This window comes from Argopecten irradians, chromosome 3, assembly GCF_041381155.1.
Source record: "Argopecten irradians isolate NY chromosome 3, Ai_NY, whole genome shotgun sequence".
NCBI classification, from domain to species: domain Eukaryota; kingdom Metazoa; phylum Mollusca; class Bivalvia; order Pectinida; family Pectinidae; genus Argopecten; species Argopecten irradians.
This window is the reverse complement of record NC_091136.1, coordinates 17875453-17899313: the sequence shown is the minus strand read 5'-3', so window position 1 is coordinate 17899313 and position 23861 is coordinate 17875453. Positions and strand designations below refer to the sequence as shown.

Genomic DNA, 23861 nt, shown 5'->3' with positions numbered 1-23861 from the left:
AACAACATCCGTTTATTGTTTTCAGTTGAGATTCCAGAGCATACACTGTACGATATACATATGTATGAACACCAAATTAAATCATTAAAATGTCCAATGATATTGACAATGCATTATATGATGGTACAAAAAATATAAGTATAAAAATATCATTTCAACAGTATGGAACTTGGTTAAATAAATATTTCACGACAAATGAAATACGCTGTACACTTTAGGACAGTTATGATGTTCTTACATACATGTACAAGTTATACTATTCATTTACATACTATACAAATAACTCAGCACATATTATACAAACAGTGATCTTTTTATATATATAATTAATTCAGTTATCAAATGCAGAATATCCATGAATGACTGAAGTCAACAAACAACGAAAACACCTCTGGGTATCTGGTCTAGAATTTTGGTGAGAAGCGGTATTAAAATAAAATCTCTCAACGGTATACTCGACCTTATTAGTTTACGATATTTGGCGTATCTTCCATCTGAAATACGATATATGAGCGCTTTTATAAAAACATGATATTGGGACCTATTAATATTACATTTTCCTGTTACCAACTCGTATGGAAAAAATATAAATGAACTTCATTTAAGTTTCCGATTATGTCTATCCTTGGAAAGGCCGTAGTAAATATAGTGTCTGGATTTACCTACAAAATGAAAACAAAACCTTATAATTTCATATACAATGACACGGAATTTCAATACAAATACTAGTATTTTTCACAAACTTTCATTTAAAGATGCTACACCGCTGACAAATGGTATTTTTTCACTATCAAAAGCAGGAGCAGACGAAAGCGTATTTTTCTTCAGTTAGAAAAGTTACGTACTTTACACCATCACCACCATGGAAGAGTTTGAGTTTCTTTACTCTTTATTTGAAATGCATTTTAATTAAATCTTTTAACTAGATTTCCGTTATCCGTGCATTGAAATTGCACAACACCTTTCCCTGCTTTTTTGCAATCAGAAAGGATATTTCATTCACATTGATAAAATTCACAAAGTAAAGTAGCGAAATTCACAAGGTAATAAAGCAAAATTTACAAGTACAGAAACGAAATTCACAAAATAAGAAACAAAATTCATAAGTACAGAAACGAAATTCACAAAGTAAAGAAACTTAATTCAGAATATAAAGAAACAAAATTCACAAAGTAAAAAAAAACGAAATTTAAAAAATCACCAATGTAAAGAAACGAAATTCACAAAGTGCAGAAACGAAAGTCACAATTAAGGAAACAATTTTTTATACAAAAATACCAAAGTAACGGAAATAAATCCTCATTGTTAAGGAAATCTTACCGGCATTAACGTCAGACAGCTCTTGATAAACATTAGGTTCAGATCTCCCACTCAATACGTGATAGTCTCTGTAAGATATCGGTTCTAGCATTATCAGGTTACCTTTGGGAATATTTCGTCATGATTCACGAATCTGCTATGATTTTTATGAAAAAAACATGTATCAACGTATATCGAAAAGCCAAACACAAATGAAATCGTGATATAAAACTCATTGTAGATGAAACTATGAATCGACTATAACTGTACTTCACCTACCTTTCATACATGTAAATATCAATTAAATAATGTACCTGTCTGTAACATCTGATGTCAGTCCTAACGTCTGATACACCGACGGTCCAGCCACACTATTGATGTCTAGTTGTTGATACTGCGGTCTGTAAAACAGTTATGTAGAGAGTGTGTCTCCTTTTTACCCAGTTCATGGTTAGTATGACAGTATTTACGTTTACATTTTAATAAATCTGTGATTTGTCGTATTTAATATTTGCAATCAAAACCCTGGTTATACTTTAAACACTTTAAATGATAGCATTTTAAAACAAAATGATTATATTTTATGCCAAAACAATACGCCACTTCACCGTGAAAACACTTTATAGGTATAATAAGTTTCTATTACCTTTCGGTTGGCGTTTCACTTCTATAACCTAAAATAGGAAATTTATTGAATAACGTAAGGGATTATTTCATTGACAAATATTAATATAGTGAATTAATCATATGTGCAAGGATTCAAAAAAATGTAAATACTATTGGTTATTGCAGAAAAAAAAATGTTTTTATTCATATTTATTTTTCGAATTATGTACCAAGTTGCACGCATTCATTTCGATCTTAATGAATCCGGCTCTCTACTTTAGCTTTTGCAATGTTATTAACCTACTTCAATTTTACCTATTTACTTTCAAATGAAACGATAAATAATAAGACCAATGTGATATATGTCAATAACGTTGTAAGCATTTCTGCTTGGAATTTCACATTAATAATTTATTTACCTGGCAGATATCGTACCGGCTGCTTCTGTTTACTCTCTGTACTGTGGAAGGGACTATTGAAAATAAATTATATATGGTATCGTCAATGAAATGGAAACAAGTATAAATGTGTAGATATTTAACGAGATTTCAAAGCAAATAATTATAATACGTATATATAATAAATACAGCGTCATAAATGAAATCTTCAGACTGAAAATGTAGGACATCAGATCCACTTAAATAAGCGTTATCAAATGGGATCGTTACATTTGTCAAAATCGCTTCGAGAATCGTTTAAACAAATAACCATCCACAATTATTAAATGTATTGTAATGATTATACTATTACTTACCAACATGGAAGCCTTTTGTTACCTGCAAAGAGAAGAAACAACTATATCTCTAAACCTTACGTTCAATTATCAAAATAGATAAACAATAGCTTTAGCTTTTGTGCGACTAATACGTTGACACTTAATGCAATGGCATTTTCAAATTAATATAAAAAGCATTAACTTGAATAGGCCTTTTATGTAATCGAGATTGGAGACATTACACAAAAATTGGAGTGTACCTTACTAAACAACGAAACATTTTATGACGAGAGTACATTCTGATTTTTATTCTCCGTTACATAATATACTCAAATTAATCCTTATAGTTCAATACACTATATATACTACAGAAAATCTCTTCAAAATTAAAAATTCATTTGAGGAACTGTTTTCTATGAAATCATCACGTCCTTATTTCAGCTAATCAGAATCGACGTTACAAATTGTGACGTCCTTGTGTCCTTAAGGGTTGATAAACTCAATTTTTAGTCAATGAAAATGCTCCTTTGAAGCACAATTTTCATTAAGGAGCTGCTTTCAAATCTTCATACAAAACTTTGACTTTGAGAGAAAGAATTTTACTAAAAAATGATTTTGTGTGTATCAAACGAATATGGTATATGTACTTACGACCGATGAATATTCCAAGTCCTATGGTCACCAGCATCAGTATCAAAGATACACAAACCATCACAAGTCCTGCGGTGTACATACGTGTAGCTTCTAAAAAGGAGGATATGCTCATGTGATATGAAGGCACAGAATCAGTGTCGATATTTCGGAAGAGTAAGCCGTCTTTGATTTGTCCAAGACAGCATGAAACTCTCCGTGATATCATATTATATTAATGGGTCGAGGCAGTCACATGATATATGTAAAATCCACATACATGTACAACATACAATGCTAGGTCAAATGAGAAAATATGAATCGGAGAATTGTTTTTTTTATTTTTCAAGTACAATGTAATGGATTTTTTTACCTATTTTATAACATATTTTGCCCTATGATGATATTACAATGACGAAAGCCGCTCAGCCATTCATTAAAGACAAACAATTATTTTTTGGCAAATACCAAAATTAACTTTATAGTAAATAATCGGTAATGAAATAAAATTAGTATAATCATTCGTTTTTGTTTCTTCTTTGCATTATTACCTTCTATATTTAGCCCAGTAGATGCTGTTCGTGTTGTAGATATGTCTGCTTTTTGTGGTACAGATGTGGTGGCGACTGTCGTTGTTGGAGGTGGCCTTTCTGTTGAGACGATAGGTAATAAATTGCCCATTAAGGCTATAGCAAAATACATAATATATTCCCCATAGCAAAATACATAATATATTCCCCACTACAGTTTCCCGTGTATGTGGTATCTTGCGTGCGTGCGTGAAGTGCAAAGGGCATGTTTTGGGAGACTGTGGTATGTTCGTGTTGGATGGTCGCCGGTTAGTGTCATATAGTAATATGCCCTGTCAACTTACATCGATAACGCGAGATCGCGACAACTTGACGAGCGTCGAGTAAATTCTGGAAATGCGTATTGTAGACTAGCATCAAACTGATCTAACTGGATATTTGATCAAAATGGCTTCCAGCACAAACGGTAAGCATTACCAGTATTTGTTTCCGTTATATTTGACAAAACATTCTGTCATTCACTATCAGCGCGCAGTATGAAATTTGTCTGCAAAGCTCTGACATATATATATACCATGTATAGTATAGCTAGTTACGAAGAGTAAAGCTAAGATCTTAGATTTATCGTCGTCAATACAATTATAACGCCCTACCTGCAAATAAATGACATTGATAGGTCCTTGATATCAACACATGACCGGTTTTCTTACAGGGATTGAATTTATTTTTCTAATTTTCATAGCGGCTATGAGTAACAGAAGTTATCTACATATCTTCCGAGGAGCGCGTTACATTCAATCCATTTATTTAAATTAGAATAATTTATTAAAATAAAAATTACTGAAAGGTAATTATATTATATTAAAAATTATGACACCCATATACGACGAGAAACGATATTAATGGAGCAGCTGCGTTGTTCCACAACGTCGCGTTTTCAAGCTTCTGCCTTCCGGTCGACTGGGGGACTATTTTTTTAATGCTATGAAACTGGCGTGATGTTTGAAATCAGGTGATCGATGCACGAGAATGTATTCATACTCAAATGTTGTTTTCGTCAGTTGGTTGATTCATATAGTGACGAAACACTGAGAATGTAAATATATTTCTTATGGCATACGAGTGAAAGTAAAGGTAGAGTGTGGATTCTGTTATCTTTTCCAAAAATATACCAATAGCTGTTTAAAATTGACACAAGCTTATTTGATAAAGACAACTAAAGTGAGACGTTGTCCCTGAAATAAAAAAAAGACCAATACATGACAATATATATATAGACACATAAATGTACCTTTTATTCATTACGTAACATGCTAAACTACATATATCTATTTAGTTATGAACAAGATAATTTCCATTTCATTTCACAGACACATCTATACAGGTACAAATTATTTAAACTACATGGCCATGTGGAGGTTCTTGTTTAATATTCCAAAAATGACGGACAAATTATTTTCAAAGGTTATTTTCGAAAACTAAAAACTATCGTTTTATACTATTGCAAATTAAGTAAGTAATAAGAAGAATACTTCTATTTTCATAGTTTTAAGTCAAGGAAACTTACATATACACTTTTTTAACACACATAGGATCATTGCCCCATGTATAAACTGTGTGCCACGCTTGCAGGTACAGAGTTATACATGATCAGAGTGACACTCTCAACCAATACATTGGCTCGCTTCTCATAAGTCACTAACATAATTAAACATTTGTATGTGCAGGAAAATAATGACAAAACAATACACAGCGCATGTCTGTAAACACCTCATATTATACATTATACAATATAGCAAATTGAAACTTCGCAAGACTTATAGATTGAAACATTTACGTCACACATAAAATAACCATTCGCATGTTTTATTTTAATTTCGTATTTTGTAGCACATATACGATATTCCATGAATAAAATCAATAGGTAACTTAACAATGGTAATGCTAATTGTGACACTCATGGTATATTTCGTTCTTTTTGTTTCCCTATCACTACCCTGTACACTTACCTATAGTGATGCTGATCATATGAGACAGGTTGTAGGTATTCCCATTAAAATTGTTTTTCGCCTCACAGCTGTAGTCTCCTGATTGGTCAATCTGAATGTTGGACAGTGATAACTGTGTCGCTGTGCCAACCTGTGTTCCATTTAGTTTCCATATATAGGTCGGTGCTGGATTGCCCTCTGCGGCACAGGTCAATAATAAATTCTCGTCTTCATAATAAATATCCTTCATAGGATTTCTTGTGATAGTAGGTTGTCTTGTTTCGTCTATCAAAAAAAGGCATTGTTACTAAAACATGATATAGTTGTTGAAGCATATCGAAAATAACCTGATGATAAACTCTTTTTGATTTAATTTTCAATAGGAATACTGTGTTGAATAAAAATGCAGAGTGATCTCGTTGGTCACATGGAATTCATGACACAGGCATTCTAGGATACTTCTGTGATATAAGGAAAGAATTACGAAATAGAAGTCAGTAATATGAGTATAGACACTCACACTGTTCCAAGTGAAATGGGACACATTTTGCTCCCAAAGAAAATCATGACAATTAACTATTATAAAAGAGCTGGAGAGAACATAAATACAAATCTAAGAAATCAAAAAGCAAGGATTTGTTTCAAGAATCCCGTTAGTCACTATGTTAAATGCGATCCATCTGAATTTTCAATAAGGTGAAAAATGAAACAGAAATAAAAGTAATATTAAGAAGGTAATCAACGTGAATAACAAACCGCTATTGTTGTCATTGATTTCGACTTTACAACGAAACCATTGATTAAAGAACGTTACCTTCGAAACCACATTTTTACGAAAACGTGTAACCCTTAGTTAAAGAACAGTTTCACAGACATTCCTTAATCAAGGAATCCCTTAACTTACATAGGAAAGCATTACTGATTTTAAAAAAGGCTCATTAGCTTAAGAGTTTTTCCTAAACTTTTGAAATGCTTTTCTATGGAACATTTTAAGTAAAATAATTTCTTAAAAGTTAAGGAATTTCATGAAACTGGGCCCAGAACCTTCAAAACCACACCTTTACGAAAACGTGGAACGAATGAGACTTACAATAAACTTCGATAGGATCCGTCTGTTTATAGTACATGTTGTTGGACGGGTCGCTGATCGTGTCCTGTTGTAGTGTACACCTGAGGATGACCCCGTCATCGTCCTTGGTCATTGCAATGTTGATGGTACTACTTCCGGTGTAGGTACAGTCTGTACTCGGGGAGGTCTGTGTGGTAGAGGATACGGTACTACCCACAGAATCTGATACCCCGCTGTACTTAGTCCACAGGAAAGTTCCGGCCGGTAGACCCACGTTACTGGTACAGGCGAACTGGACTGTCTGACCCTCCACAATATTGGTGGCTGGGACTACTTCCACTTCCCTGAACGTTGTAACGTTTGGCATAGCTTTTATAAGAAAATCAATTAAATGTTAAGTTTTCTATATTATTTTTACAGTAGTTGTAATTACACTACTTCAATAAACTGGACTGACTCTCCATAACTTCAACTTCGTCAAACATTGTTATGGTTGAAGTTGCTCTATCATATTTTTTTTCAAACAACAATCAAAAACAAATACAGAAGCTATTTGTTGAGATTAAGATAGACATTTTTTGTAAGTACTAATTTTATATGCATTCACTTTGTTTACCTTAATTGCATAAATCAAATAAAATAAACATGACCAACATGTTGTTGGGTATGGATATCCAAATAACCCATATTTTCTGATTATTATAGAGGCAAAAGTTATTCCTTCCTTAATTACTTATAGTCTACTTCCATAATTTTAAAGCCTGATTATGTTATATAAACGTATTTATTATTGCGCAAGCAGAGTTAAGCGCGAAATAAATTTGGAGCAGTTTGCACAAACACAATAATTGGCGGATGACGTAAACTCAGAAACTTCAAAAATATGAAATACAGTTAAAATATCATTGTCTTCAGTAGCTCGAATACATTTATAATGTTTTAATATAAGGTCGACATTAGAATTTAATTATCTTTACAATGTCAGTAAACTTCAACAAAATACAGTTGTCTCTTCACACAATTATCTTTAATTATGACAAATATGATTACAACACTACCTGTGATTGTAAGACTTGTCTCACTAGATGGATTTGCCTGTATGTTGTTACTCAGACCAAGAACACTACATTGGTATTTACGTTCGTCCCCACACACGACACGTGTAAACTTTAGTTTAGCTGTGAGAGAGGATTCTGTGGGATTGGTCAGTGTTATCCGTCCAAACACATCCGGGTTGGTCAGGTTCGTTAATGATGCTGGGCTTTGAGTTGGTCCTGGTGGAAAAAACATTGCCAATTGTTCAAAGGTCCCGGAATCTTTAGCTGTTTCTCTGTTCCATCCGATTGTAAACACAATATCGGTAGACGCTAGACTGTACGTACACACAAGTTCCAATTCATTTTTACCTACCAGTCCAACAGGGTTAACTGTGGTTGTGACGGAAATATCACATTGAACCCCTGCAATAAATTGAAAAAAGACAGGTGATGTCAAATTAAAACTATTTTTTTTTATAATGAATCACAAAGGACATGCCGTTCATTTTAAATAACGCATTGAATCATGTGTGACGCCATACCAATGTTATACATGTTCGCCCGTTGTCAGTATAATGTGACCGCCGGATGGTATATGTTGCTATGTGTCTTCAGCGGCATTTTTGAGTGATATAGCACCATAAAAAAGGCAATAGTTCCACTATACAAGTAGACACAGCATGAACATACCACAGTCTCCAAAAAACGAACCTCGTACTTCACACACGCTATACACCGGATACATGGGAGGCCGTCCTTACATGACCCTGGCTGTTAATAGGACGTTAATTAATCAAACAGACAAACCAACCAACAACAGGATTGTATAACATAGCGGATCAATTTCAATAAAATCCGTAACAATGTTAGGTAATTTAATATAAAAATAATAGATTTTACATCGATTATGAAACATGTTATGTAGCTTATACAAATCACTTTCGACGACCCGGATATAAGTGCGCGAGATGTCTTAGAGTGATCGGTAACCGTAGTACCCGAGAGAACCCCACGTGAACATGCAGGTTAACCCTCGACAGGTAAGTTGTTTACACATGTATACACACGTATTAACCATTCATTATGACATCTATATGTATGCAACGGAGACATTGACATTATTCAAGGTGCTATAATAAAATACAATCAGAATCAAATGAAAACTCTCAAAACTTGGTGTAAAAAGAATTATATCGAACATAATCATGCTTACCCGCATACAGAAGTAACAGCACGACGACCACAATCCGTACCGCCGCCATACTCAACCAGGAAGTGGTTTTGATAACGTTTATGGTGATTGTATAATTCGGTTGTATTTACGACCAATAGTGTGTTGCAAGTCTTATATGGCTGGTTGCACATTTCAGGTAAAGAAAATGAGCTACGTTGATTATATGACAAACTGCGGGATCAACTAAATAAAGTTTAAAAAAAAACTGAATATGAAGTGAAAAGTTGTGTTCCATAACCAAGATATGCTTAATTCAGATTTGCCAAATAAAATGTGTTTGTATGTAATAATATAATGATTAACTGGAAGACGTTACACTAACTAGGTTTACAAGCTGTATGCTAACTACTGTTTTACTACATTTGGCTTTACATTACATTATTTCTGAGTAATGGTTACTAGACAAAAATATTTACTATGTCACATACATATTACAATATCAAAGTAAATTTGTAGTAGCAATACCATAAGTTCAATGCTCCTAAATAAGATCTAGCGGAAGGTATTTCCATTACAATGATATACCTTATATAACTGGCTTATTTCTTTAGATTTATAATAGTACAAATATCACTATGCAATTAGACTAACTCTTCTCAGAATCATGATATATGTACACAGCTTTAAGTTGTAAGTAGACAGTATTATTTTGTGTACTAGGTTGAACACACAAAAAAAAAAAATTCATGACAAGTTTTACGAAGAAAAAGGCAATTTTGCAATTTCCATTATTCGTTATCATGTATTTGCTTTACATTCATATTTTTTCACTTCCATTAACGTTGGTTCTCCTGACAATGTCTTGCGCAATCAAACACATTTGTTATATATCAATTATGGACCTTTGTTGAGGTCAATTATGGACTTATATTGCCCGAGTAGAATAAATAATGACCGTTTATATTAGATATTTCAATTCATTAAAGGCACAATATACGTAACTTTTCAAGTTTTTTTTTTTAATTACAAATATTTACAAGAAATTTACCAAGGTTTTCTCTAATTAAAAGGTTGACTTAATCCAGTTAAGTTGGTATAATGTTCGATCATTGTATATGTTTGTGATAAAAAAAAAGGTTACGTATTAGACCAACTGTGACGTTTCGAAAATCAAATTAAAAAAACAATAATAATACTACTTAATGTGACCCACAATAAATACAAGCCGAAATGATTTCCGGAAAATGTCACGTGACTAGATCGACTTCGTACGGAAAAGATAGAAACAAACATGTTATCGGCCGTAGGAAATTGTGGAGGCCTATTAACAAATGAACGAAACGCTTCGGTAATTGTCGGGTTTGGAATGGCGACTTTTTTCAAAATGGCAGGTATGTATACAGTACGATATTTGACCGTTCGACATCAAAGGTTTACTTGCACGAAATAATGTCATAATACACGTCTTTCATCTTTTTTTAAGGTCATGGTACAAAGTTCGATCATTTTGAATGTTTGTGATTAAAAAAAATGGAAAGTTACGTACAAATGTATATGTATTGGGCATTTAAGAGATGTCAAAACACTGTCTAATGTGCAAATTAATTACAAGAAAATCGTTCATCAAAGAACGCCACCATAAAGGATGCCGCGTTTGGGCAATGAAGTTCACAAAGGAATATTGACAGGGTATTTAAACAAGAGGCCCGTGGGCCTTAGCGGTCACCTGAGTTCGGATACAGAATGAAACATAGACACAAAAACACTAAGTATTGGCCCATCAGGCCCTTGAAACCAGTCAGTGATTTTATAACTGACTTTTCAATCTCTGAGGAGTATCTGGTGCCATCAAATCTGTGAATTAAGAAGATTTTTTTTTCTTATTTTAGTCATTTTGACCCTTTTTGGCCCCGCCCATCTACCCCTGGAGGTTGACCAGGACCAATATGAATATGATGATGCTATCACAGGGTAATAATTCTAACCAAGTTTGACCTATTAAAAATTAAGAAAATAATGCTCATAAATGTGTTTTTCCAATATCAATTAATAGATTTGACCCCTAATCAGGGGAGAGTCTGAGATGCCAGGGCCATGAAATTCACAATTTTTGTAAAGGGCCTTAAAAGACTTTTCAATCTATTAGGAGCATGTATTTGGTTCCATCAAATTTCCAAATTAAGAAGGAGACTTTTGAATTTTTAGGCATTTTGACCAATTTTGGCCCCACCCTCTGGTCCCTGGGGGTCGGCCAGGACCAATATGGATATGATGTTAAAATGCTATCTCAGGCTAATAATTCTAACAAAGTTTGACTCATTTCCTATTACACATGACCAAATAATGCTCCAAAATGTGTTTTCCCTATATAAACTAAAGTAAACTTGACCCCCTTCCGCAGGGGGGAACGTGAGACCCCAGGGTCATATAATTCACAATTTTTGTAAAGGACCTTAAGACCTTTCTATTTATGAAAAGTATTTGATTCTACCATATCCAGAATTTTAGAAGAAGATTTTTGAAGTTTTAGCCTATTTGACCCCCTTTTGACCCCGCCTCTAAGGCCCCTGGTGGTCAGTTATAGAAAATTTGTTAATAGGATTAAATGGCCATCTCATACTGATAATTTTGACAACATTTGACTCATTTCCTATTACAAATGACCAAATAATGCGCAAAAATGTGTTTTCTCAATATAAAGTATAGTAAACTTAACCCCCTCCCCAGGAGGAAACTAGAGACCCCAGGTTCATATAATTCACAATTTTTTGTAAAGGACCTTAAGACCTTTCTATCTATGAAGAGTATTTGATTCTACCACATCTGTGAGTAGAGAAGACTACTTCGTCTCAGGTGACCTAAAAAGACACCGAGTCAATATGCTATATACCCCCCTAATTCACTAACTCACTAATTATAAGCACGGTTACTTTGTGAAGAACATGCATGTACCGGCTGAGAACAAAACGATTAATATAACGTCTTATTAACAGCCAGTGTCAAGTAAGGACAGCCTCCAATGTAAGCGGTGTTTTGCGTGTATGAAGTGCGGGTGTGTTTTTTGGGTGACTGCGGTTTGTTCGGTGTTGTACTCTTCTTGTATAGTGGACCTGTCGCACGGACGTATGCCACAGAAGACACCAAGCAACACACCCAACCCGGTCACATTATACTGACAACAACGAACAAACCATATTTCGTTTGTTTGCCGCATTTAATTAAAAAGCATTGCCCTTAAGTGGAATTGCAGAAACAATTATGCTGTTGTCTAGCAAATCTCGTGAAACATATCAATACGATATAGTTTACAATAAATCCCCATAATGGAAGATCAGATAATACTGTCTTCACCGACAGCAGATAGCCAAACAGTTCTGGAATTCAAAATAGACTATTTATATCAATATGAAATATTTCCTAATTTGTATTTCATTGCAGTTACCACTGTTTTCCTTGTTTCAAGGACGTACAAGAGACCCACTAATACCACAAACATGTAGGAATGTACTTTGATATGTAAACAGTGAAAAGTTCACACAAACATACATATAGCTGTACTGCAGGTAGGGCTTCAGAATTTTCCCTGCTGCCCCCATTGCATAATCGTAAAAACCGACTCAATTCAGTATATGTTCTTTCGTTTCCTCTTGACTTACTTTCTTCTTCTTCACGTCTTCTTTGACACCACCACTTTTTAGCGCTTATGAATAAGACTACGTTCTGTCCTCTGTCCGAATTATGTCATAATCTATAGTATGGCCGGGTAGGGGATGCCGTCAGTAGTTCTAGCGATTTGATTCAGTGAGATAGCATTACATGTATAAACAGGCCAAAACTTTCCACTGTTGCAACGAGACGCAATACAAACATACCGCAGCCTTCCAATCTATACACACATTCACACAAACACATCGAACACAGTGGAGGTCGACCTTAAATGATTCTAGATGTTGATAAGACGTAAATAAACCAACCGACATACGCTCGCATGACCGTGACTGCTACAGCAACTCATTATAAAAAGGGTTGTGTGAGGTTGCGATAAAAGCTACCACCTTTTATAAATCTACATTTTGTTGAAAACCAATAAACAAACAATATAGACCCAATATTGCTGGTAATGCTAAATACTCTCCGCCCACAGGAAAGCTAAATGCACATGTGAAGAACATCTGAAAGTCACATGATCAAGAAGTAAAGTACTCCGTTGTAAAAACAAGATCCTGTATTGAGTATGGCGGCTGTTAAGGTTTTGGAAGTTTTACTTTTTATCCTGATTTCAGGTAAGGCTACATTAATCAGCAACTTTAATATTACCATCCTATCTATTCCTGAAACCATTGCCAATGTTGTTTTAAATGTTCATATAAATTTGTTAGCCAACATATACGTAGATTATATTGTATCCCTTATCAATTTTCAATAGTTAAACGCAACGGGTAAGTATAACTTCCTTGGAGATGCGCTTTTCATGAGAGATATATTTCATATAAAGTAAATGCTCGTATCATCAACATGATCATAATTGGCAGCATTATATATGCAAATCCTTATATGACTGACCTCAATATAACATATATATGGAAAGGCTTCATGATATTCATTGCAGGTGTTAGGGTGATATTTCCGTCACATCGACAAGTAACCCAGTCGGACTCATTGGTAACAACGAATTGGAACTTGTTTGTACGTACAGCCTGTCATCACCTGATACTGTGTTTACGATATCTTGGAACAGGGAGACATCTAAAGATTCCGGGACTTTTGAACAATTGGCAATGTTTAATCCACCAGGACCAAGTCAACATCCAGCATCATTAACAAACCTGACCAACCCGGATGTGTTTGGACGTATAACACTGACCAATCCCACAGAATCCTCTCTCACAGCTAAACTAAAGTTTACACGTGTGGTGTGTGGGGACGAACGTAAATACCAATGTATTGTGCTTGGTCTGAGTAATGGTGTTCCGTCTAATATAAAGAGTGTGACAAATCTCATAGTCAAAGGTAGTGTACAAAAATGTTCATTAACATTACATATATCCGCTGTATATACGGAAGACTATTTTGTCTTTACCGTTTATGTAAATGGTACACAATGGTATTGCATGATTTCTGTATTGAAAATTAAGATGGAAATAGGTCATAGAATGTGAAAACATCGTTATATCTTAAACGGTATAGGTATTGAATAAAAACAAAATTGATATACATCAATTTCTTAATTAAATAGTCAAAAGTTCATGACATTTTACATAAAATGTCATGAAAACTTAAATCCAGGAGTTTCATGATATATCATATGTGCAATAATGAGCTCCAAGCTCTTCTATACAGACCAAGATGTCGTCGGTAGAAAAGTATAGTAGGCCGAGTGCGTGTATATATATATATATATATACTGGTACAGAATAACGTGACCTATAAACTATTATTTCTGTTCTACTTCTAATCATTCGGTCCTTTTCAAAATCGGTCATATTCAATGTATTTTTACACTACTTAAAAATTACCTCCATCTTCCTACAGCAAATCCAGACATATCATCGTTTGGTGAAGTTAATGTTGTACCAGCCACCAATATTGCTGAGGGTCAGACAGTCCAGTTCACCTGTAGCAGTAACGTGGGTCTGCCGGCCGGAACCTTCCTGTGGACTAAGTACAGGGGGGTATCGGATTCTGTGGGTAGTACCGTATCCTCTACCACACAGACCTACCCGAGTACCGACTGTACCTACACCGGAAGTAGTTCCATCAACATGGCGATGACCAAGGACAACGACGGGATCATCCTCAGGTGCACCATACTGCAGCAGGTCATCACTGACCATACAAACATATACCATAGACAAACTAAGCCGATCAATGTATTCTGTAAGTGTTATATTTATGTTTGGTATAACCCTATTCCGAATGTAATAGATCATAAAATATCACCAATATCAGTATCACATTCCTTCAGATTAGTTTCAAGTTTTTGTTTCTAATGATAGTTTCGCTCTCCAATGTAGCCTAAACAAGAGCTCTGTCTTTTTACATGCTTAAACTATGTACACTATAACCAAATCTAATCTTTGAATTCAAAATTTATCGAAATTCTTTAATGTGACTAGAAACTATTGAATATAAAATATTGATGGTTTCCGTTTCCTTTTCTCTCCTTTTCATGCGTTTCCTCATTCAAATACAATACCCTTCAATAATAAGTTCTGGGATAACATACATGTATATGTAATTATTCTTAGAAATAGCAAATCATTCAGAATGAGACCAGCCTTACCGTTGGCAGTTGTTTGAAAATGGCAGACGGTTTTACATTGTGATATTTCATACTGCAATTACAGAATGAACGTTAATCCAATCTATGTAAATGTTTTATGTGCCATAACTGGGCGAAAATGGACATGTTATATTTTCTTTAGTAGTCTATTGAAAGTAATAAGGTTTGACGAATTATGCTATGAAAATCATTCAAATGGAAAAACAAGCATGTATTCATAAATCACTTAATAGTTACTAATACCTGTCAAAATGCGAAATGGAATTGTAGACCACACATTGGCGTCATGGTCTGACCGTATGCACGGTAGATGTAATTATAATGAGTGTTGCCAGTACTGCCAAAATCAATTTGTATTTGTAAGATTAAAACTTGATTCTTGATTATGGAAAATATGACACATGAAACACATTTTATGGTCATGTTCTTGAAAAAAATCTAATAGAACCTTGGTGTCACCATATACTGCATAAACTTTCAATGAATGTAAAAATCACTACAGCATTTTAGAACCTCTAGTCCGCACCAGTAACCTAGAGCAGAATGCAGCGGTCCTGAGTACATACCATCAGTAAGGAGAAAAGCACTTAGTTTCTTTGAATAGTATAAATGTCACTAGAGGGATTGGGTCTACTCTCTAACCACAACTTTACAATCATTACTATCAATTACGAATACGATTAATGATGTCAAATTAAAAATTAAAAACAATCCTGACAGGTGTTTTATCCAGATATCAACCTATTAAAATCTAAACATTTCTCTAAACCTACTTAAAGCACTAATCCTACCAACAAAGTGATAAAATAAAATGATGTACCCCTAACGTATCAGTTCTTTTCAGTCAATAATAACAAAAACATAAATTGTGTTGACTATTTTTTTAAAATCAATACTTCTCGTGTAATGATCAGGTGTAACAAACCTGAAGACGATTATAAATCCATAATTCATTGGTTGTTATATGCATTGGTTGTAATAAAAAAGAAAAAAATAATATCAAAATGCATCTACTTCCTTCTATTGCTCCTGCAGACAAACCCTACACACCAACAATGACAAAGATTCCATACAGCGCCATCTATGACGTGGATGATGATGTGACCTTGACCTGTGGAGCAGCAGGCAACCCGTTACCTACCTTTGCCTGGTGGTTCAATGGAACACAAGTTGGATCCACAGCTCAGCTTCAGCTGAGTAACATATACATTGACCAATCAGGACTCTACGTTTGTGAAGCTACTAACTACTTCGCGGGGAACTCATATTCGGTGTCCGATGAGATAGATGTTACTATAAATGCTTGGAATGGCGCATGCACAACAAAAAGTGTTGGGATGATTTTGTTTTGTACGAAGCTGTTGTTGTTTTACGGTATCTTACGAGGGCTGATGGAGATGTTATGAGCCTTATATTGTAAACGCAAATACAGAGTGTCCCACAAAACATGTCCCGTCTTTGACAGCTAACGACATACTGAACTTTTCTTGAAAATTCATAATGCTTTTGAGGGTACGTGTATCCTAATTAATTTTAATTTGGTACAAATATACTGATTACATTTTCATTACGTGTGATCATGATGACGTCATAATATAAATTATGGCATTATCTATGTTTTCACGATTCAGTGATTCTCCATCAATATGACAATTAGGGCTGAAAGTATTGCACTCTACTTACGTTTTGTGAGTGGTACTGTAGATCTAACGAAGGGTCGTTATGTTTGTTTTAGACAAAAATGATATATAAATGCACGTATTCGCATAGAAAAATTGAAAACCTACAAAAAAGTATAGAAAATTATGCCCGAGTGATTTTCGGATGTAAGGACACATAGGCACCCGGCCGAAAGGTATAGTAGGCCGGGTACGTGTATTCGTTCTAGTTAACAATATGTAAAGATTTCTATTTTTGCAGATTTATTGCATTATTTTTTCGTTATAATTATTTACCTTATAATTATCTATAGTATATAAACCCAGCAATGTTTTAAATAACGCCTTCAGGACATTTAAAAAATAGTCTTTTTATCTAATTTTTTCTATGACTGATATGTTAATATAAAATTTTATTTGTAATATTTCAACAGGATTCGCACTGCACTTTATTTCCCGGGGTCTTCAGGGTGGCGTCATATGGCCATCATTCTTGTGCTGAGATAATCTGTTTGATATTATCTGTTTAATAAACTACATATCTTATGTAAAAAATAAAGACTTTATTTAAATCCATTTGGTGTTACTTGTATACCGTCTTGGTATATTCTTGTATGTTTGCTCAGGGAGACTGCAGTATATTCGTCTTGTGTCTTCTTGTATAGTGGAAGTCCTGTCCTTTTTCCTATATCAAACATATATATGATAAGAACTACATTGTGAAGGACAAAATTGACCACAACAAAGAAGAGAAATAGTTTGCTATAATTATTGAAATATAAATGTTGCACGTCAAATGAAAACTAAAAGAATACTGTTACAAATAATTTATTCCGTGAGTTATAATGATATTACAGAAATGCAAGAAATCCAATATTACAATTTAAACAAGCCCTTCATTTTGCAAATTAACAATTTCACAAGTTTACAGCAATGTTGGTTTCACGTATATTTGTGCAATATTTGATGAAGTATATTTACAGTATGACATTGCTAAGAAGTGGTAAAAATACAAGCGAACAAAATACCGTATAATTGTATACGGTTATTTTAGCGGGGATGATATTTTCGCAATTCGCGGCACATTGCCAGGATCGCGAAAATTCGATCCACGCAATAAATAAGCTAATATTAAGAATTAATTGAATAATATTTACCTTTAAAACAAGATCGCGAAAATTTAAAACCGGTAAAAAATTAGCCCGCGAAAAAACGGCTATATGGTACTTGTAAGCAGTTTGATTCAAAAAGAAAACATACGTCTGTGTATAATATCAACATGTCAAGTCTAATATGTGTCATGTCTAAATATGCGAGTAATTTCTTACTTGACTATATGTTTCGCATACATAACAGATCATACAATCAGCTCACAAATGGTTCTTTTGCTATCTAGGGAGAGTCAAATTCTCTATCGGGGGTTAGTGTGCCTGTGGTCGTTTTGATGAGAATAAAAAAAGGCTTAAAGTTACTTTTGACAAGCGATGGCATATTTGACTTGTACTTAAATAGCATCGACAAAGTTTAACTAGCATCGAATTGATATTGCACACAATTCATGCTCTGCCGATATTTACTATGGTAGCCGCAGAATAAATAATTCTTTCCAAACGATTTATTTCTTCATACATTTCACAATGATGTAGCACTATCACTATTTATACTAATCATGCACAATCCATACACACTTTAATAATCATTTAAACTTACTAAGTCTTTGACCAATGTCTTCCCCTAACTTGTACACATCATCATATCGAGCTTGAGGACTACCATTAAGGAGGCTTTGGGTTCCGTTCACTGAACGATGTACACCATAGTCTAAAACTACTGAGACTGAGTGAGGTGTACTTTTACGTGTCTAGATGAGATAACAATGTCAAAATCGGAAAGAGTTCCGCTGTCGCAAAGGGACACAGCACGAACACACAGCAATATCTCAAATATACATACACAAATCACATGCAACTTATTGCTTTCGTTACTGAAGTTTGCTGTCAAACAAATAACTTATCATAATACTAGCAGTACTCTGTATATGTTCGGTTTAGTTAAATGTTCATTAGGTATTCGTTTTCACCGATGTATCAGATACAAGTATGCCATATCGTCGGTATCAAAAAAGCAAAAACATGTCATGGTGACACAAAACACTTAGATAAAAGACAACATACCCAAACCTTTTCGCATATATAGGGATGATAATTTTAATTCACCAACCACTTACAGCCATTGTTGGACTGATAACCCGAGATCATGACAAATCATGTAGATCAACCAGGTAGTTGTTCTTAAGGGGTCAGGTGTGAGACCCTTCATTCCTCTTTCATTAGATACGATATTTTGCATTGTTTTCGATAATTGCAAAGCATACTTTCGTCGGGTCAACTGTTTGAACCTGTTTACCGATGACCCGCTCCCAGCCGTAACAGTAGCTTCCTTACTGATCATCGCCATGAGTAGAATGAATAATAGGAATTATTATACGTTTTAACGTCTCGGTGGCAGGTTATGATAAGGATTTATTCACCCGGTCGGGAAATAATATGACCATCCGGTTATAATAGCATGATCAAGAAAGCTTTACAATACTTATGCTTACTGTGATATTGTGATTATGAAGGAAAGGTATGCATTTTCTGATGCATTTTTCTCTGATAACTAAACTTTTATGTTTCAATTTCATTAATAAAATAGCCCCCCCCCCCCCCAATTTTAAAAATCTGCAGCAATAAGTTTTACGAAAATCGCAACTGCAAGTCAATTCTCCATACGTGGAACGCAAACGCAAATCCTGATACTTTCCTCCTTGAAAACAAACCATCGTGTTGTCTGAAAATAATGTTCAAATTTTCATCATTCCACGAGAAAATGGTAATTTCTTTGTCGTAGCGACGTCAATAACCATGTAAATCAGCCTCATACGACATGGGCGTAATATATGTAATAAACAGTGCTTCACTCGGTTTGAGAGAAAAAATGCCTATACAGTTTACAATACACATGTACTGACTCTACAGTATTTGAAAACGCCAACGAAGTTAATTCTGAATGTGTCCACCTACAAAGTACATCACATACTACAAAACTGTACTGACAAATATCCCTAAAGTGGAGACGGAATTGGTTGCGCCCTTGTTTGTGTCTGACCGTTCGTCGTATTAATATTAATCTCACTGGACATAGAGTGCGGGACACCATTGATTGTGTTGGTTGCAGTGCAAACGTAGAGTCCTGATTGGCTACTTTTGATGTTACTCAGCTGAAGTTGCGCTGTGGATCCAACCTGCGTTTCTTTGAATCGCCAGATAAAGGTAGGCGAAGGGTTGCCCTCTGCTGCGCAGGTCAAGATCACGTTATCGCCTTCGTTGTAGGTGATGTTGTTTGAACTCTTTATCATTGTTGGTGTTCCCGGTTTTTGTAAGGAAAACAGTAAAAAAAAATTCACAGTGACAAACACTCACTGAAGACTAAGAGTACTGAAATGTCAAGGGAGAAGTTAAAGATGCTCTACTGCTCACAAATGGTATTTTTTCTCCGTCAATAACAGGACCAGGCGATTTAGTTTTTTCTTCAGTTACAAAAATACTTACTTTACACCATAACATGAACATCATCGAAAACATTGAATTTCTACTTTAACTTCAAGATAAAAAATAAGAAAAGTTTAATTGCATCCCGCACAAATTCCGCAGCTCTATATATGAAATGAAGTACTGGTTACTCATGCACCAAAAGCAAAATTAATAATTTTATATTATTGTTTGTGTTGATTAGACATAAATATACATATATACAAGATTAAACACCAATAATTGTTAAAATTATGAGTATCGTTTATGTTCTGTCGACGGTGGAGCATCTTTGAAGAAAATGAAAGTCGTTTAGGAAACACAGAAAAGAAATTATCCTTAATTTAGCCGCCTTTTATATCATGCAAAGAGGACAGCAGGCAGAATTCAAACCCACTCTTGCATGGCTGTAATATAGTAGAATTATTTCTAAGCAGTGTCTAGGGTTCGACTAGAATATTCTTATGTCAATAAGTGTCATGCATGCATTATGCAAAATGATTAAGAATAGTATTGAGCCAAGAGGAGCTCCCTGGTGTACTCCAAATGTTACAGGATTTCTATAATACTCACATAAAAAAATTTGTCATATTTTTTAACGTTTTCTTCAAAATGAACAATGAAAACCATTGCTTAAATAACAAATATTTTGAAAGGTTTTAGCAACGGTCATAACATTATTCTTCATATTTAGAAACTGCTCAAATATAGCTGAATGTTTATGCAGGTACACGCATTGAAAACGTTTTACGAAACACTCTTGTAGGGAGTCGCCATTCTACTGACTGCTCCGATTGCATGACAAGGCGAACAAAGTTAGAATATTTTATATAAGATTGATTAAATTCACGTCCTATTAACAATCAGTCAAGGTAATGTAAGGATGGCGTCCCATGTATGCGGTGTATATCGTGTAGAAAGTGCGCAGTGCTTCGAGAGACTGCGATGTATTCGTGTTGTATCTCGTATAGTGGAACACTAGCCATTTTATAGTGTATATCAAGCAACACACCCCGCCCGGTCACATTATACTAATCACGGGCAAACCAGTCGTCCCACTCCAGGTATGCTGAGTGCTTACAGACTATGGTGTGTCTCGGCCAGAAGACAGAAGCCAGATCCTCTATCACAGGGGCGAGCGCTCAACAGAAAGCCAAACGGGAGATGGTGTAAAGGCAGATGTAAGGAAAAAGAAGGGAATTTAGGAAGAAAGAAAAGATAGATGGTAAGTTATATAAGTGAAACCTTACACCACCTGTATTTCAGATCGTCATTTAAAACTGCCATTTCGACCCAGTATACAGATACATTCAGCTTTGTAGTGCACTTTGGGCGAGATGACTACATGCAAAAAATAGCAGTTCTAACAAACTGTTTTGTCCCTGTCAAGAAATCCTTTAAAAAGAATTAACGTGACCTGTATTGAGATGTTCTCAAATACTCAATAAATAAACTGGATGATAAGAAGAATCTGTATTTTAACAGATTAGAGGTATAGTGTATTGTTATTGTCAAAACAATTATGCATGAGTAATAATATTCATCGGTAGTATTGCCATGTAATATGTGTAACTTTCATCAGCTTTGCATTTCACATTTTCATAACCTCCATATAACTTACAATGCCATTTTGGTGCCATTGACCACGAACTACATGGTATATGTCTTTCCAAAGACTGATTTTTCACAATGGTACAGAAAAAAATCAAATTTTAATTTATCTAATAGCTACTGTATATTTAGTACTTACTGAACACCGTGAAATGATCAGTTGTCCTGTAGTAGTCCGCACTCGAGACGACGTCGATCGCTTCTTGACGAACAGAACATTTAATGATGACGTTGTTATCGAACTCGGTTATCAAAATTGTGATATTGCTACTTCCGGTTTATGTACAGCCGTCCCTGCTAAGGGAAGTTTGCGTGGTAGAAGGAATGGTAGTGGTAGGTCCTTCCGACTGATATACTCTTTGAGTCCAGACGAACGTCCCGGCTGGTCTACCTACATTACCTGTGCATGTTAACATTAGAGTCTCGTCCGCCACAGGGGAAGGTGGATTCAGTTCAGCGGTAGACAACTCTCCAAATTAAGGCTTGGCTGTAAGAGGCCAAAGAAGTAAATAATGAAGTATTTAGATTTATAAAAATATTACATTTATTTGCTTTGCAATTGCTTCTTTTTTAAATGTGTTGCCACTCAACATGATTATTTTTATTTCACATTTCATAAGCACATGCAACTACAATCTGAAACGTCAATGGATCTACTTCCAATGGAAAATTAAGGCATTGACGGAAAAAGCCTAACAATCAAAAGTTCTGCTCACAAAGGTTAAAATGTGATGATAAAAAATGCGATAACTCCACCAAGAGCGGTGAAATAATAACGTTTTTGTAAAGTTATCTGTCCTGATTATCGGATTTGTTTTAAATGAACTTAATTAATAGCACTCTATGTGCCTATGTTGTGGATTTTTCCACAAACCAGCGTCATCCAAATGAGAATTACACTTTGAGTACAAAAACTCGCTTTTACTTCTTTAACAAATGATATGCCAAAAAGATTTCTAGGTACATTGCAATACATAATTATTAAAATGTTATTTATCATGAATGTATCTTCTGTCTTTTTTTTCAACAGAAGAACGTTTTACTGAAATCTAAAAAAAATCATGGACCCGCGATCTTGGAATCATTTATAGCCAGTACGGCGCGTTCCATTACAGATATAGCATATTTATCAGTGGAACGCACGTTTTATGTCATTTGTGTTTGCGTGAAACGTCGTACACATGCTTTGTGTAATAACAAGAAGTTTGATCAGGAAGCATGGTTCTATTTATCATATAATCCGCCCAGTAGCCAGTGACTTCGCCCATGAAATATCTTTATATTTGTCACTAGGGTCTTGGTTTCTTTTTCACTGACGTTAATAAACAATGACACGAATTCAGGATTCAAGGACCGTCGTGGTGGCAAAATGGCGGCTTTCGCATTTTGACGTTAGAAATGTAAGTTGTTGGAGTTACATGATAAAAAACATTACGCTTGCATCCATTCCATATATGGAATTCTTCTGATACGAGACTCGTCTGTTAGTTTGAACGATTGCTCGCCAATTTTCGCAAAAGGAAAAACGTTCATAGCTCTCATTTGGATTGAACATTCATTAAAATCCAATATATATAGCATTATATAGCGACAATCATACTCAACATCACCTTGCAAAAACATATTAAATACAGCTGATTCGTTATATATACCTTTAACAGTGAGGTCAATTAAATCTCCTCTGTTAAC

General features: G+C 34.8%; 2 protein-coding genes across 3 annotated transcripts; one reads left to right on the top strand and one right to left on the bottom strand.

The window, feature by feature from the left end:
* Window positions 1-294: 294 nt before the first annotated feature.
* LOC138317707 (cell adhesion molecule 1-like) lies at window positions 295-9192 on the bottom strand. 2 transcript variants are annotated; one of them, XM_069259554.1, is made up of 12 exons: window positions 9088-9192; window positions 7896-8297; window positions 6859-7206; window positions 5790-6053; window positions 3802-3900; window positions 3272-3364; window positions 2660-2681; window positions 2325-2377; window positions 1946-1973; window positions 1614-1700; window positions 1321-1388; window positions 295-662 (listed from the first exon to the last, which is right to left on the bottom strand). In XM_069259554.1, exons 1-12 carry the CDS (start codon window positions 9134-9136, stop codon window positions 598-600), a joined length of 1578 nt encoding a protein of 525 aa, XP_069115655.1. In that variant the 5' UTR covers window positions 9137-9192; the 3' UTR covers window positions 295-597. The 2 variants fall into 2 exon arrangements, with proteins under 2 accessions (XP_069115655.1, XP_069115656.1); XM_069259555.1 differs by having other exon boundaries at window positions 2325-2365.
* Window positions 9193-13522: 4330 nt separating this feature from the next.
* LOC138319947 (cell adhesion molecule 2-like) lies at window positions 13523-17732 on the top strand. Its single transcript, XM_069263055.1, has 3 exons — window positions 13523-14058; window positions 14581-14925; window positions 16367-17732. Exons 1-3 carry the CDS (start codon window positions 13827-13829, stop codon window positions 16735-16737), a joined length of 948 nt encoding a protein of 315 aa, XP_069119156.1. The 5' UTR covers window positions 13523-13826; the 3' UTR covers window positions 16738-17732.
* The last annotated feature ends 6129 nt before the right edge of the window (window positions 17733-23861 follow it).